The 16,295-nt window shown below is 37.1% G+C and overlaps 1 protein-coding gene across 10 annotated transcripts in view; it reads left to right on the forward strand.

Annotated features, from left to right (window-relative positions):
• Positions 1 to 16,295, forward strand: part of Mga (MAX dimerization protein MGA) — a 96,064-nt gene that overhangs the window by 68,433 nt on the left and 11,336 nt on the right. For 3 of the 10 annotated variants that reach the window (XM_075961845.1, XM_075961844.1, XM_075961842.1), the window contains exons 14-19: positions 1,898 to 2,192; positions 3,744 to 4,361; positions 7,843 to 8,133; positions 8,305 to 9,779; positions 12,579 to 12,706; positions 14,653 to 14,704. In XM_075961845.1, the coding sequence (XP_075817960.1) occupies positions 1,898 to 2,192; positions 3,744 to 4,361; positions 7,843 to 8,133; positions 8,305 to 9,779; positions 12,579 to 12,706; positions 14,653 to 14,704 (2,859 nt within the window). Of the gene's footprint in view, positions 1 to 1,897; positions 2,193 to 3,743; positions 4,362 to 7,842; positions 8,134 to 8,304; positions 9,780 to 12,578; positions 12,707 to 14,652; positions 14,705 to 16,295 lie in introns of those variants that run through there. The other 7 variants (XM_075961848.1, XM_075961847.1, XM_075961846.1 and 4 more) reach the window with 4 other exon arrangements.

Genomic DNA, 16,295 nt, shown 5'->3' on the forward strand with positions numbered 1-16,295 from the left:
GCTGTAGTTTTTCCCCTTTTTATTTGGAATTTTTTGTGTAGAACTATTAGAGGATTAAAAAAAATACCTCCTTACTGTTTGTAAATTAGGAAGTTAGTTGGCTTGCAGAAAATTCTTAGGAGGGAGAAGTTCTGAATTACATGTGAGCCATACACCAGGCATGATAACACACACCTCTAATCCCAGCACTCAGGTGGCAGAGGCAGTTGGATCTCTGAGTTCAAGGCCAGCCAGGGCTACACAGAGAAACCATCTCACAAAAAACCAAAGAAAAGAAAGTTACTCTATAACTGGATGATGAGTCAGTGTGTATTACAAGTTGAGCAGTCTTAATCCTCATACCTGAAATTTGAAATTATCCAAACTTTAAGTCTTTTTGGTCATCAGCAAATAGAAAATTCCACAACTGACCTCATGTGATGGGTTGTAGCCAGAATGCAAGTACATTTCTATTATTGTAAAACTATCTATGATCCTTACGTATGTGTGAGATTTTCTGTATAGCTAAAAGCTAGTATGGCTTACTTTTAGATGGAAAAAAAATCTCCCTTCTTGATATCAGATTTGAGGGATTGGGATTGCTGATCTTGCGGAGAATAATCGTAATTAAGTAGCAAAGAGTAATTTTGTCTTATGTAGTGGGTTGCTATAGATTCTTTACTATTTCCCTATTAATTTGAAGAGTAGATGACTTACTCCATTTACTTTTAAACGATGATGGAGACAGAAAAGGTTATGTTCTCTAGATGTTACCTAGTAGTATGAGCTAGAAAGCATAAGAAACATGAGAGGCTTCTGTATTTTCTCTAAATGCACACCTGGACATATGCATGCTCGCTCGATCTCTTTCTCTTTCTCTCTGTCTCTCTCTGTCTCTGTCTGTCTCTCTCTCTCTCTCTCTCACACACACACACACACACACACACACACACACACACACACACACACAGTTTTTTTCTACATTGTTGCCTAAAATGGGCAGTCATCGACTCACGCATCACAAGAAATATATACTTCATTTGTTAGCTCTCTTTATTCTCACCACTTAATGACTACATTTAGAATTACGTTTATACCAACATTTTGTTTTGAGCGTGTTCTATATACATTATGAAGACAGTATCTCTAGAGTTACCCCTTTGAAAACCAAAAAAAAACCGGGGCTAGAAAATACAGTTTTGTCGTTGTAAACATTAGCTGTTCCTTTAGAGGACCCTTCTTCAATTCCCAGCATTTAGATGGTGGCTCACAATGGTCTGTAACTCCAGTCCCAGGGGATCTGACATCCTCTTCTGACTTCTGTGACACCAGGCATATACCTGGTACACAGACAAATATTGATATAAATAACATGAAAATAAATAAGATCTTAAGGGGAAAACAACAACTAAAATTGGGGTGACTTAGTAGCTTAGGTTATAGCATTGAGTGTCCTATAACTTCAAAAGTAGATTGTATTTTTTTAAGATGAAGGATACTTGAGAAGACCCTTGTCTTGAGGGCTTATTATGCCTCTGGTCTTAGAGAGATTCTGTGGTTCACAGTTATGCTTTTTGCTTATGATTCATTAATAACCACAATTGCTTATTAAAGTAAAACAGATGAATTGTTGGACAGTTATGTCTTTTACATACCTATAATGTAAAAGCTCATTTAGTTTCTAAGATTCTCTATTTCCAAACTATAAATGAAGCTGAGCCTAGTTCAGGTATCAGATGATAACTATCTAATTAATTACTCGGATTATCCTGAATAGAAAAGCTTCACTTCTTTCCCTTTTTACATCTGAAACATAGACTTTAAAACACCTTATAAAAATGAAACCCCTGTCAAGGGAGAGGAGTTATTAGCAAGAGAATTTTATCTTTACAGAATTTCTCTTTGCCACTTGTTTCAGGTTAATGGTAAGAGTTACCCGCAGGCTAAGTTGCTATTGGGACAGATGGGGGCATTGCATCCAGCCAATAGGCTAGCTGCTTATATCACAGGCAGGTTGCGACCCTCAGTCCTGGACCTCTCAACCCTCAGTACTGTCATCTCCAAGGTAGCATCCAATGCCAAGGTGGCTGCATCCAGGAAACCACGCACCCTGTTGCCTTCAACATCCAATTCCAAAATGGCATCCTCTGGCCCAACAACAAATCGCTCTGGGAAGAATCCGAAGGCATTTGTTCCAGCAAAAAGGCCAATTGGTAAGTGGTTTGAAAAGGCCTGTAATTTAGTGTTGGCCAATAATTACAATATGAATATTTTAAAAGTAGAGAAATACAGAATTGGGCATTGTTATTAATGCCCTTGCTTAAATATTTTTTAAAATAATTCTAATGGTTTATGTTATTTGATAACTTGAACTCCACTTTTAAAGTTAAAGACTTTGAGACTTTATATTAATATAGAAAAGACTTAGGACTTTGCTTTTAAATATTTTCTTTCTTCCTATGAGGGTTGATGTTTTGTAATACCAACCATATGCATAGTCCTTGTACTTGAAAAATCTAAGAAACTAGCAAGAGCTAGTGGAATGAGTTAGTATAGGCTAAAAATAAAGGGCTCTTATAAATCATAATTTTCAAAATAATGTAGTGTTCCTGTCTTGTATATGAAATCTTTGCCTAACATTTTAGTGCTATGGTTTGTACTAAATTAATTGCCTTCTTGAAAGATTTGTTTTAGTTGAAAGCTCTACAGTTGGTTTATGGAATTCCTCTTTTGTTGTTTCAGTTATCTTTAGGAATGTTAAGTAAAGTCTTTAAAAGTAAAGTCTTTATTTTTATTCTTCTAACAGGACGTTGAACTATCTGGCTGAAGGCTGGAGGATGGGGAGTTAATGCTTTAAAAAGAACCCACTTTTGCCTCTCTGTAGTACAGCTTTAATTAGAATTTAAAAGAATAATAAAAGATAATACTACTCTTCTCTTTTGAGAAATGTGTTTATATTCTAGAAATACGTAGTGCTTAACTATCATAAAAGGACAGCCGTAGAGGTGAAGCTGCTGAAGGAGGAAATGGTAGAAACACATTTTAAATGGGGAAGTAAGGGTATGTGATGGGAATCTTGTCCTTTCTTTTTCCATATGTTTTAGGTCATAATGTTAGTGACTGCACTTTTTTAATTTGTGTATTTTGAGACTGGTTCTCTATGTAGCCCTTGCTGCCCTGGAAGTAACTATTGTAAACCAGGCTGGCCTTAAAGTCACAGAGATCCACCTGCCTCTGCTTCCCTAGTGCTGGGATTAAATGCATGTGCCACTGTACCCAGCTCTCTCTTTCTCTCTCTCTCTCTAATGTCCTAATAATTTAGATATATTTTGTAGCCTGAAAAAGTTTAGTCAGAACACTCAGTTTTATTTATTTTTTTATCAGAATTATAAAGCTTTGCTTTGGGTTGAGGAAAGTGTTTGATTTTTGTGGGTAGAAATTGGCTCATGTAGGTGGATTAAGAAAGTGGCCCAATGGGCCCAACTAATATTGGTAAGCATAGTTGTTGAGCAGTGATGGAGCATGCTTTTAATCATAGCACTCAGGAGGCAGAGACAGGAGAATCTGAATTTGAGGCCGGCCTGGTCTACAGAGAGTCCGAGGACAGGCTTCAAAGCTACAGAGAAACCCTGCCTTGAGAAGCCAAAAAATTAAAAAGAAAAGGACCCAGTGGGTGCAACTAATATTAATAATCACAGCTATTTAGTAAGAGGGGGCACAGTAAGAGAAGTGAACATTTTTGACCTGGAAATTTTTATTTGCAGCGGCTCGGCCCTCTCCTGGCGGTGTGTTCACACAGTTTGTGATGAGCAAAGTTGGAGCCCTGCAGCAGAAGATACCTGGAGTTCGCACACCCCAACCCCTGACAGGGCCACAGAAGTTCAGTATCAGGCCTTCTCCAGTAATGGTTGTCACACCTGTGGTTTCTTCTGAGCCAGTTCAGGTGTGCAGCACTGTGACTGCTGCTGTCACTACTTCTCAAATGCTTTTAGAAAATGTTCCTGCTGTGACATCTATGACTGCTATTTCTGATGCGGGAGCTAAAGAAGCTACTTGTTCTGTTGCCTCTGTTCCTGGGGTTGTTGAGATCTCTGAAACAAACAACACTACCCCTGTAACATCTACCCAGTCTACAGCCACTGTGAACCTTATAAAAACTACTGGGATTACTACTAGCCCTGTGGCTTCAGTTGCATTTCCTAAATCATTGGCAGCATCTCCAACTATAACTCTTCCTGTTGCTTCCACTGCCTCCACCTCCATAGTCATGGTAACCACAGCTGCATCTTCCTCCATGGTGACCACACCAACTTCATCACTGAGTTCTGTACCTATTATACTCTCAGGAATTAATGGAAACCCACCAGTGAGCCAGAGACCAGGTATGGAGTAGTTGTTACAGTCTGCTTTATTTTATGTCTGTCTGTCTGTCTGCCTGTTGCTTTTTTTTAACGCAGGGTTTCTCTGTGTAGCCCTGATTATCCTGGAATTTTCTCTGTAGTCCAGGCTGGCCTTGAAATCAGAGCTCAGGCTGCCTCTGCCTCCCAAGTGCTGGGATTAAGGGTGTGTGCCGCTTACAGACTGTTGTGAACCACCTTGTAGGTATGCAGAACTGAACTTGGGTTCTTTAGAAGAAAAGCCAGTGGTGCTCTTAACCACTGAGCCATCTCACCAGCCCCAAATTTAAGTTGGCTTAGGTTACATGAATTTAAAATGGTATACTTATCTACTGTAATTGTTTTTAAATAAATTTTTATTTGTATGTTTATTTTATGTATCCTTGTATGTCAGTGGACCATATGCATGAAGTGCCTATAGAAGAGGTTGTGGGGTCCTCTGAATGTAGGTCTTATGCAACAAGTGCTAAGCTGTCTCTCCAGCCCCTACAACTAGCTAAAAATATGTAAATAAATTCTTTTGAGTCCTCTCAAAGAATTAATGTAGGGAGGCTAGGGAAACGGCTTAGTGGGTTGCATTTGTTGTCCAACCTTGGCAATCTGAGTTCATTTGTTGGAACCCCATATAAAAGTGGAAAGAGAGAGCCAACTCCACAAAGTTATCCTCTGACCTTTGCATACATATGCGCATGCATACCATAAACACACACAAGTATTAATAGTACTAATGTGAGGAAAGAGTATAGGAGAAACAGCTCAGCAGCAATTCTATCTTACTGATATTTTTTCCTAGTTAAGTAAATGATAGTATAGAGGACATTAATGTTGCTGTTTATATCGATTATTTAAATTGTTTTTTAAGACTAATTATATGTATTGTGTTTTGCCTTCATGTATGTATGTGTGTGTGTGTTCATGTGTGTATGTATCTATGTGTACCACATGTGTGCCTGGTGCCTGAAAAGATCAGAAGAGGCTTTGAATACTTTGGGACCAGAGTTATAGTTGATAACAAGTTATGTGAGTTCTAGGAATTGAACCCAGATCCTCTGCAAGAGTAGTCTGCTGAGCCAACTTTGCAGTCCTCTACCTATTTTTTAGTTCCTAAATAATTGACTCAGAGACTTAATATAGCTAGTTAAAAATGCTCAACCAATGGCTCAGGCTTTTTACTAACTAGCTGTTACAACTTAACCCATTTCTATTTATCTATGTGCTGCTCCGGATCTTGTGGCTTTTACCTTTGTCCTATTTTGTATGTCTGACTCCTTTGTCTGTTTGGCGACTCCTTAGACTCCACCCTTCCTCATCCCATCATTCTTTGTTTGGTTGCTCTGTCTATACTTCTTGCCTGGCTACTGGCCAGTCAGCATTTTATTAAATCAATATAAGTGACAAATCTTTACAGCATATAAAAGGATTATTTCACAGCAAAACCAAAAATAAAAAATAAGACAAATTAGTACTTTAGTGCTAGATAAAGAAGTATATACCTGTAATTCCAGCCCTGTTTCACACAAAAAGGAGAGGTCAGCAATACATCGTTTTCCTAGCATGTGTGTGACTCTAGGTTCAAATCTCAATACTGCAGGAAAAAAGATGTTTATTTTTATTTTATTTAATCAAAGGATTAAAACTGAAATGGAATCTTTCCATAAAATAATAATAATCTGTATTCACATACTACTTGAAATGTAAAATTAAGAAATTTCATTTTTATTAATAGAGCTAAATTGAATATATTCTCAGCTCTTAAAGGGAATCTCAGCTTAGACACTTTGTAACTGACCTTTTATTTGTTCTACCCCCACCTTTTCCCCCTATTTCTTTGGCACATTTAATTGAATAATCACATACTCAGAGGATAGTAAAGGTTTCTTTGTCTGAATGAAGTAGTATATTAGGCTTTAAACTAATTACCTGAAAAGTTAATGTGTATGTTTCTTAGATCATATTAGATGTCCACTTCCCATAGGAGAGGGTCTTACTGTATATCCCTGGCTGTTCTGGAACTTTAAACTAATTACCTGAAAAGTTAATGTGTATGTTTCTTAGATCATATTAGATGCCCACTTCCCATAGGAGAGGGTCTTACTGTATATCCCTGGCTGTTCTGGAACTTTAAACTAATTACCTGAAAAGTTAATGTGTATGTTTCTTAAATCATATTAGATGCCCACTTCCCATAGGAGAGGGTCTTTCAGTGTATTCCTGGCTGTTCTGGAACTTCTGTGTAGACAAGGCTGGCCTTGAACTCCTGGAGGTTTGTCTGCTTCTACCTTCGAAGTCCTGAAATTAAAGATGTGTGTCACTATGCCCAAACAGGTGCATTTTTAAAAATTATTTTATTTGTATGGGTGTTTTGCCTGCGTGTGTCTATACACCACATGTGTGCAGTACCCATGGAGGTCAGAAGAGGATGTTGGTTTCCCCTGGGACTGGAGATACAGACAGTTGTGAGTTGTCATAAATGTGAACCTGGGTTCTATAGAAGAGCAGCCAGTGTTCTTAATATGAGCCATTTACATGCATGTTTTAAAAAGGTGGATGTGTACCTTTATGCTTGTGTCATTGGAGGCTAGGAGAGGCTTTTAATTCCCTGGAGTTGGAGTTACATGCAGTTTTGGAGCTTCCTAACATGGTTGCCAGGAACTGAACTGTCGTTTGCAAGAGTAGCATTCTCTGTTCCGTCTCTCTAGCTCTCAGGTCCATGTTTTTGTTCAAGTTGCATAGTGCTATTTTCACAGACAATAAAATAGCAAACTTGAGATTTTTTAGCAATAACAGATAAGTTTTGTTTGTACTTACTGTTAGCATTATACCCATTTCTTTATCCCAGAATCCTAAAATACTATCTTTTCTCATGTTGTATTTCTGAATTGCTCTTCTAAACATTAAATCTCATTTGTTACTATTAATGGTTTGAATGAAATGTCTTGTTTTTGTTTTTTTATTTTTTGAGGCAGGGTTTCTGTGTAGCCCTGGCTATCTTGGAACTCACTCTGTAGAGCAGACTGGATTTGAACTCACAGAGATCACCTGCCTCTGCTTCCCAAACGCTGGGATTAAAGGCATGCACCGTCACTGGCAATGTGATTTCTAAAATGATAATAATAATAATAATAATAATAATAATAATAATAAAGATCCAGGTATGGTGATGCACATCTTAAATTGGCTCTTAGGGCAGAGGCAGGCGTGTCCTTTTGAGCTTGAGGCCAGCCTGTTCTCCATAGCGAATTTCAGGATGGTCAGGATTACATAAAGAGACCCTGTGTCAAGATATAAAAACAAAACAAATTATATTCTTAACTTGAATAGGGTACTACAGAGGGACAGTATTTCATTAACTTTATGATTCAAGTTAGACATTACTTGCAGTATTATTAGATCTAATCTCATATTTTTACCCATGTATTCTGAAAGATAAATTCTGATAGTAGCTTCTCATTTTTCTGTTTTTCAGAAAATACCCCTCAAATTCCAGTGACTACTCCACAGATCTCTCCTAATAATGTGAAACGTACTGGACCTCGATTGTTGTTGATTCCAGTGCAACAGGGTTCTCCTACTCTTAGACCAGTTCAAAACCCACAGCTTCCAGGACAGCGGATGGTCTTACAACCTGTTAGGAGCCCAAGTGGAATGAATCTATTCAGACACCCCAATGGGCAGATTGTTCAACTTTTACCTTTACATCAGATTCGAGGCTCTAATACCCAGCCCAGTTTACAGCCTGTGGTGTTTCGGAACCCAGGTATTAAGTTAGAGGTCTTTCTGATGGGTTTTGTTTTTGAATCACTTGACCATGTGGTGCATTGGGTATACTAGACTTTTTCTTTCTCAGTCTCTTAAACTGGGAATCATACCTTAAAAAACTCAATGAGATGAGCAGTGGTGATTTAAATTCTTTCTTTTTTCTTACCAGGATCTGTGGTGGGAATCCGACTACCAGCTCCTTCCAAATCTTCTGAGACCCCGTCATCTTCTACTTCATCCTCTGCCTTCTCTGTCATGAATCCTGTAATTCAGGCTGTTGGGTCTTCTCCGACAGTAAATGTCATTACTCAGGCACCTTCGTTGCTTTCCTCTGCATCTAATTTTGTCTCTCAGGCTGGTACACTGACCCTGAGGATTTCTCCTCCTGAACCTCAAAACTTAACAAGTAAAACAGTCTCTGAAAGCAAAATAACACCGAGCACTGGAGGGCAGCATGTTGGAACTGCTAGTCTTATTCCTTTGCAGTCAGGTAGCTTTGCCTTATTGCAGCTCCCAGGACAAAAGCCTGTTTCTAGCTCCATTCTTCAGCATGTTGCTTCCCTTCAGGTAAAAAAGGAATCTCATAATGCAGACCAGAAAGATGAAATAAACTCCATCAAAAGAGAGGAGGAAACTAAGAAAACTCTAACATCAAAAGAAGAAGTTGTAGACACTGAGACTGATATAATTAAGCAAAACTCAGGAATTAATGCCTCAGAAGATAACTTGAATGATTCATTTGATGATGGGGGTGATCTTTTGGATGAAGAAACCCTTATAGAAGATTCCAGAACTTATGAACACTCTTCTAGCACTGGATCTCACACAGATGAAGACAAAGATGGTGATGAAGGATCTGGGAACAGGAGTCAGAACAATCCAAAGGAAAAACAGACTCTCCTGGAAGTTAAGAGCATTTCTGAAAAGGTCAATATGATGACAGTCCAGCATGCCGGTAAAGCACGGCCTCAAAGACGCGCTGGGGTGAAGATGGAACAGCAGCAAGGATCCGACAATCCAGAGGACCCAGATGAATTTCTATTCATCACTAAGGAAGAAAGTAAATTTGAATTATTAGGGACCCAAGTTAAGGAACAGCAATCTAACTCAAAGGCAGAGGCCAAGAAGGACTGTAAAGATTCTTTGGGAAAGGACAGTCTTAGAGAGAGATGGAGAAAACACTTGAAGGGTCCCTTAACTCAGAAGTACATTGGAATTTCACAAGAATCTAAGAAAGAGGCAAACATGCAGTTCTTTACAGAAACAAAGCCATGTCAAGAAAATTCTGACCGGGACATTTCTGATTTCCTTGGGGAAAGCGGAACTACTGAGAGTGATGTAATCTTAAAACCTGAGGGTAGTTCTTGGAGTAGCATTTCTAGTTCTGCAGCCTTCTCTATCATTCCTAGGAGAGCTACAAAAGGAAGAAGAGGGAGCAGACGTTTTCAGGGTCATTTCCTACTCCCAAGAGAACAGATAAAACCAAAGCAAGAGACAAAGGGTGGGAGAAGCAGTGCTGACTTCACTGTTTTGGATTTGGAAGAGGAGGATGAGGAAGATGAGAATGAGAAAACCGATGATTCTATTGATGAGATTGTGGATGTTGTTTCTGGCTACCAGAGTGAGGAGGTTGATGTAGAAAAGGTGGTGAGCCCATTTTTGTTGTGACTGAAACCTCATGGATTTAAATGATTAGAGATAGTAGCTTTTCTAGAGTATCACTAATACCTAATATATTAATTTGGTTGCCTAAGTTTAGATCATTATTAAATGGCTAGTGTTTAAGGCAACACCGTGTTTTGCTTGTTGCTATTATAAAGGTGGCTTGATCCTTTGGAGTATAGATGGTATAGAGTGCTTACCAAGGTGAATTTAAAAGACATCTTGTATCTTTTAAGTCCCTGTAGTTTCTGTCACATTGTTTGTGATGTGGTTGACACTCATCTGATAACAGATAAAATAAGAAACAATGAATGGGGGCATCTTAGAAATGGAAGAGAAGGAGTTTAGAGGGAAGTTTTTTTCTAGGAGAAAAATGTCAAAGTACCTAGCACTTCAATATAATCTTGTCCAAAATTGCTTTGTATCTTCTAGTGTTAAGTATGTTATAGCTATAATTTATATAGTCTAGACTTTGATCATTGTCCTTTACAATGTGACTTTTATTATAGTTTTATGTTTTAATTCAAGTTCTTTTCATTTTTTGAAAGGTTTTCTATTTAGGAGTCTCTTAACTGAATTAAGTAACTGAGGGTCTGGCATGATATAGAGCAAGACATTATGTTTTTTCCTATAAAAGGGCCAGGTGGTAAATATTTTACGCTTTACAGATTAAATGACTCCATTGCTGTGGTAGTATGGAAGCAACCACAGACATGAGAGTGAATGAATGTGGCTGTATTCCAGTAAAACTACAAAATATGCTGTGGGCTCTGGTTTCCTGACCACTATCATAGACAGCTGCTTCAGGAAGCCCGGAAACTTAATGGTCAACTCTCTTCAGGATCAGATGATCGGAACCTTTGCACCAGTTATATTTCAGACTCTGTCTTGAGATATATTTAGTTCCTGTATCTACTGTTATTTCCTTGTTAATACCTAATTGCTTTATCAATTGCAACAAAAAGATAGTGTTTTTAAACTAAGATAGCTGAGTGTGGTGGCACACTCTTGTGATCCCGTATCTCTTGAGTCAGAGACAGTAGGGTCTCTTGAATTTGAGGCTGACTTGGCCAACCTTGAGTCCCTGTCTCAGAAACAGTCCCCTCAAAACAAACAAAACCAAAACAACCCTCTAAAACATTTTAATCTTGTGTTATATCTGTACTTCAATAATTTACTTATATAGCTCTAAAATTGGATAATTTATATGTGTATTTGCCTTATACTTTTTCTGTGGGCTAATCTTTTTTAGGGATGTAAATCCAAGAATATGGAATTTGTAAGGTTCTATTACAAATCTACTGTATTTTTACAGTCTCCTTTTTTGGTTAGTCTAAGTAATTGCATCAATAAACAAAAACAAAACAGTCCAACTTTAAAATTAGCGAGGACTGTAGCTATCAGTGGAACTAACTTTGAAGAACCTGTAGAATGCCTTCATCTTACAGGGGCTCTTGCTTGGATATACTAATAATCTTACAAAATTTTTACACTGATTCCTAAAAGAAAGCATGTGAATGATCTCTAAAGAGTCTAAATTCTGTATCATTTATATGCATATACCATGTCAAAATTTTCTTGACACTTACTACTAGACTTCTGTTTGAATGGTATGAGGAAATAACTACTTTGTCTTCTATTGAGATTATTGGATACTATTTACAAAGCCTACAGTTAAAATCTGAAGTAGATGGATGTGGGGTGCAGGCCCATAATCATATATGTGAGGAGGTAGAGGCAGGAGGATTGCTGATTTGAGGCTATCCTCAAATACATGTGTCATAAATCTATGAAATAGGCACACATCCTTCAGTTCAAGTGTTATAAATCAAACCTACATTAGTAACTTTAGATTCTGTTCGGTTTTGTTCCGTAGGAGTAATTATAATATACATTGTCTAAATTTAACATATATTGCTTAAATTATGCTTACATTGAAGTGGGCACCATAATGATAGCTTGTATTTAGTGTCTATTAGCCTTATGGAGCCTTTAATTTGGCGATGATTTTTCCAAAATTATAAATGTGTAAGAGTTTTAATAAGGTGATTGGGATACCTCATTTTGAATTATGCCTCTGAAGTGCAGTGCAAATATATATAAAGATAATACATTTTTAGTTTCTGATGTAGTAAGTACTGCTTTTAAAGATGGACTTGAAAATGTCTGTCTCACATCATGCATATAAGTTTATAAAAGAATTGGATGAGTTTCTGGGACAGGTGCTCAGTTTTACTCAGTTGCCTCTGTTCTAGTATAGGGAACTACACTTGGGATTACTTTTGAAAACTGAAGTTCTTTAAAAGCTCTTACTCTATGGAGTTGTATCCCATTTCCATGTCTGTCTTATATTAATGTGTGTTGATTTATGGGCATTTGATCAGATATTAGTTGTAAAGCACCCCTTAAAACAGGCTTTTATGGGTTTGGAGGAATGAGGGGTTCAGCATATTTGATCTTAAGATTTTAGTCAAAGCCTTAATGCATCACACGTGAATGCTATCCTCTAGAAATAATATCAAAACATCAAATATAGCCTTCTAGAGACTCTCCAGCCTAAGGTTAATGATAGCCGTTTAATATACACCTATTACTTAATATGGTTGTTGATGTTAACTCTAATTGTGTTAACTTTCTGACATAATCTCTGTGTGTGGTTATAAGTTCAGGTTAGGTAATTCTTTCTTTGGAACTAGTTGGTTTATTAAGGGAGCTTGCATTTGAAAATTTGAGGTATGTGTCTCCCAATACATTATTTACTGTTCTAATAATATATTTCAGAATAACTATGTAGACTATATTGAGGATGATGAGCAGGTGGATGTTGAGACTATAGAAGAGCTCTCAGAAGAAATTAACACTGCCTACAAAAAGACCACAACAACTCACACATACTCCTTCAAACAGCAGTAAGTCATACTTAAAACCTTTGGGTTATTGTTTGGGATGAAACCAAATACTTTATTTAAAAGCCCTGGGGAAAGACCCACTTCCATTATTTTCCTAGGGTTTATTGGTTTGTATTCTGATTTTTCTTTCCTCCTGGGTAGTTTAGATGAGCCATTGAAATAAGGAAGTAATTTACTTGCTTTGGCCTTTGCTAGCAGGTAGCATGTAAATATGAGTAACATGCTTTAGAGACTGGTACACTTGTGTTTAAATACTAGTTTTTATGGTAGTCCCTGGGAGATAGAGGTTGAGGCAGGCAATCTCTTGAATTTGAGGCTAGACTGGTCTAGATAGTTAGTTCTAGACCAACCAGAGATATACAGTGAGATCCTTTTTAAAATAATAAGTAAAAAAATGAAATACTGGTTTTGAAAGTTTATAGGTATTTAACCTTGGACAAGTTTATAATTTCTTTGAACCAATATGCCCTCTGTTTAGAGTATAAGATGAAATAGCATACACATTTTCCATAATTTCTAATATGAGTTGATTACTCAACAAGTTAGTTGTTCTATATTTTACTAATAAAGCATTAAAATTACAAATTTAGTTATTGTACTGGATGAATAAATGAGATACAGGTATGAAATTCTACTTATGTCACTGATAAAAGACACAGGAGTGTGCTGTGGTATGATATCTCACTATGTTGGAAGCTCTGTAGGGATTGGGGATTGGCATGAAAACAGACAGGAAGGAAAATCCAGCTTCTTTATCTTGTTTCCTAAGACAGTCTCCAAGTGACTATCTTTACTCCATAGCTGTTTTACAGGTTCCTTCAGTTACCTATTGCCTAAGGTGAACGTGTTTAAATCCCTTAAAACTTAATTATATTTACTAAATTCAGTAGTGTTTCAGATAGCTAATTGGAAACTTCTGCATTTTAAACCCAAGTTACTAAACAGCAACAAAGAAAAATGTAATCTTAAAAATAACTTTTTTAAAATAACCATTTTCAACAGTGACAGCAATAAAAACTTTCTGGGAATATAGTTTAATAGGCTATAAATCTTTAAAAAGAAATCACTGACAATTTATATACTATTCTCTTTTTTTAATTTAAAGATTTATTTATTTATTTATTATGTATACAATGTTCTGCCAGCGTGTATGTCTGCATGTTAGACAAAAGAAGGCACCAGATCTCATTACAGATGGTTGTGAGCCACCATGTGGTTGCTGGGAATTGAACTCAGGGCCTGTGGGAGAGCAGCCAGTGCTCTTAACCACTGAGCCATCTCTAGCTCCACATATACTATATTTTCACTGTGATTCATAAAATGGATTTTGATGTGCCTGACAATTCTTATATTTAAAAATGGTTTTGGGCTGCCTTGGTGGCTCATACCTGTACTGGAAAGGTTAAGGTGAGAGGATCATTGCTAATTCCAGGTCAGCGAGGACTACATAGTGATACTTCTGAAATGATTGCAACCATGTATATATTTCTGTAATATAGCTGTCAAGCTGTGTAAAGCTTGAAGAAAATTATATTGAGACAATGAAGAATTCAGTAAATACATATGCCGTGTTATTAGATTGGGATAATAAAGAGCCAAGAATAACTAACTACTGTGCAAAGATCAAAAACTATAAAAGAACAGAAATTAAATTTAAAGACAGAAACAGATCTCTTTGAGTTTAAGGCCAGCTTGATCCACACATACCAAGTTCAGAACAGTCAGGACTTCATGATGAGACCCTGCCAATAAATAAACAGTGGATGAAAAACAGTCATTTGTAATCTTAGTAACTATTTGGATAGTAGGGAGAAAATTATCTAGTATACCTTGGAGAAAAATGGTTGTAATTTAGGAACTTTGGCATGGTATAGTTTCATAAAGATGTGAAATAGATTGATGTTAATGGATTTCAGTGAAACATTAAAACTCCTTTCTTTATCTAGGTGTCATAGCCATATCTCTACAGATGAGAAAGCTTCTGAAAAGAGTCGAAAGGTATTTAGAATGTATTTAACATAATTGTTTAATAAAATTGGTAATAACATTTGTTTTATGATTAAAACATAAGATCTGTTAGTTTATTTTTTTTTATTTTTTTTTAATATATTTATTTATTTATTTAGTATACAGTATTCTGTCTGCTTGTATGCCTGCAGGCCAGAAGAGGGCGCCAGACCTCATTACAGATGGTTGTGAGCCACCATGTGGTTGCTGGGAATTGAACTCAGGACCTTTGGAAGAGCAGGCAAATGCTCTTAACCACTGAGCCATCTCTCCAGCCCCCTGTTAGTTTATTTTTTAAGGACTTTTAATTTATTAAAAGTAACTTGGCCCTTCTACAAAATTATGCTACCTGCTCTTTTCCTTTCTTAATTCTACTCCTCTCAGAGGATAGAATAAATTTGGAGGAGTTAAATGAATATAGTTTATGAAAATAGATCTGTTTATTTGAAAAAAAAAGTACATATTAAGTAAAATAATAGATTTAAAAATTAAGACATTTTGCTGGGCGGTGGTGGCGCACACCTTTAATCCCAGCACGCGGGAGGCAGAGGCAAGCAGATCTCTGTGAGTTTGAGGCCAGCCTGGTCTTACAAGAGCTAGTTCCAGGACAGGCTCCAAAGCTACAGAGAAACCCTGTCTCGAAAAATCAAAAAAAAATAAATAAATAAATTAAGACATTTTTAACCCAAGATTAAAATATGGAAGATTTACTATCAATCCCTACCCCACTCCTCCCGGAGACAGGGCTTCTCTGTGTGTCTCCAGCTGTCTGGAAACTTTCTTAGATCCAGCTGGCCTTGAACTCACAGGGGTCCTTCCTCTCTCTCCCGAGTGCTAGGGTTAAAGGAATGCTACCATGCCTGGCTTGAAAACAATTTTTAAAACATGTTCAAAAGGAAGAATAGCAAGAAAGATACAGATATTAATAGCATTTTGAAAGCAAAGGGACAAGATGTGTTATGTATGTTGCTCAAAATGAATAGAAAAACTAGAGTTAGAAACTGTATTTAGAGAGTGCTGAGATACACAAGAGTAATGTGAACAAAATCCTTTTATGCATAGGAAAAAGTCAAAAATCATTGGCAACAGCAAAAATAAGCTTATATTATTACTTAAGAATCAAAAGAAGCCACACATAAACATGTGACACATTGTCATTCCTGAGGATCCTGCTAGAGGTGAAGGGCGTATATCCAATATACTTGGCATGTATTTACAACTTTATGTATTGTCGGTAATTTCTTTCTAAAAATACATTTTAGGACTGATGAGTTGGCTCAGCAGTTAATAGCATGTACTGTTTCCAGAGGATCTAAGTTGGGGTTCTAGCACCCATGTCAGGCTTGGAACCACTTGTAACTCCAACTCAGTGGGGATCTGATGATTCTGGCCCCTGCTGGCACCTGTACTCAAGCCCATAATTAAAAAAAAATAAATCTCAAAAAAATAATTTAAGCCAGGCAGTGGTAGTGCACGCCTTAAATCCTGGCACTTGGAAAGCAGAGGCAGGCAGTTTTCTGACTTCAAGGTCAGTCTGGTCTATAGATCGAGTTCCAGGACAGCTAGAGCTACCCAGAGAAGC

Source organism: Microtus pennsylvanicus, chromosome 2, assembly GCF_037038515.1.
Source record: "Microtus pennsylvanicus isolate mMicPen1 chromosome 2, mMicPen1.hap1, whole genome shotgun sequence".
Classification (NCBI taxonomy): domain Eukaryota; kingdom Metazoa; phylum Chordata; class Mammalia; order Rodentia; family Cricetidae; genus Microtus; species Microtus pennsylvanicus.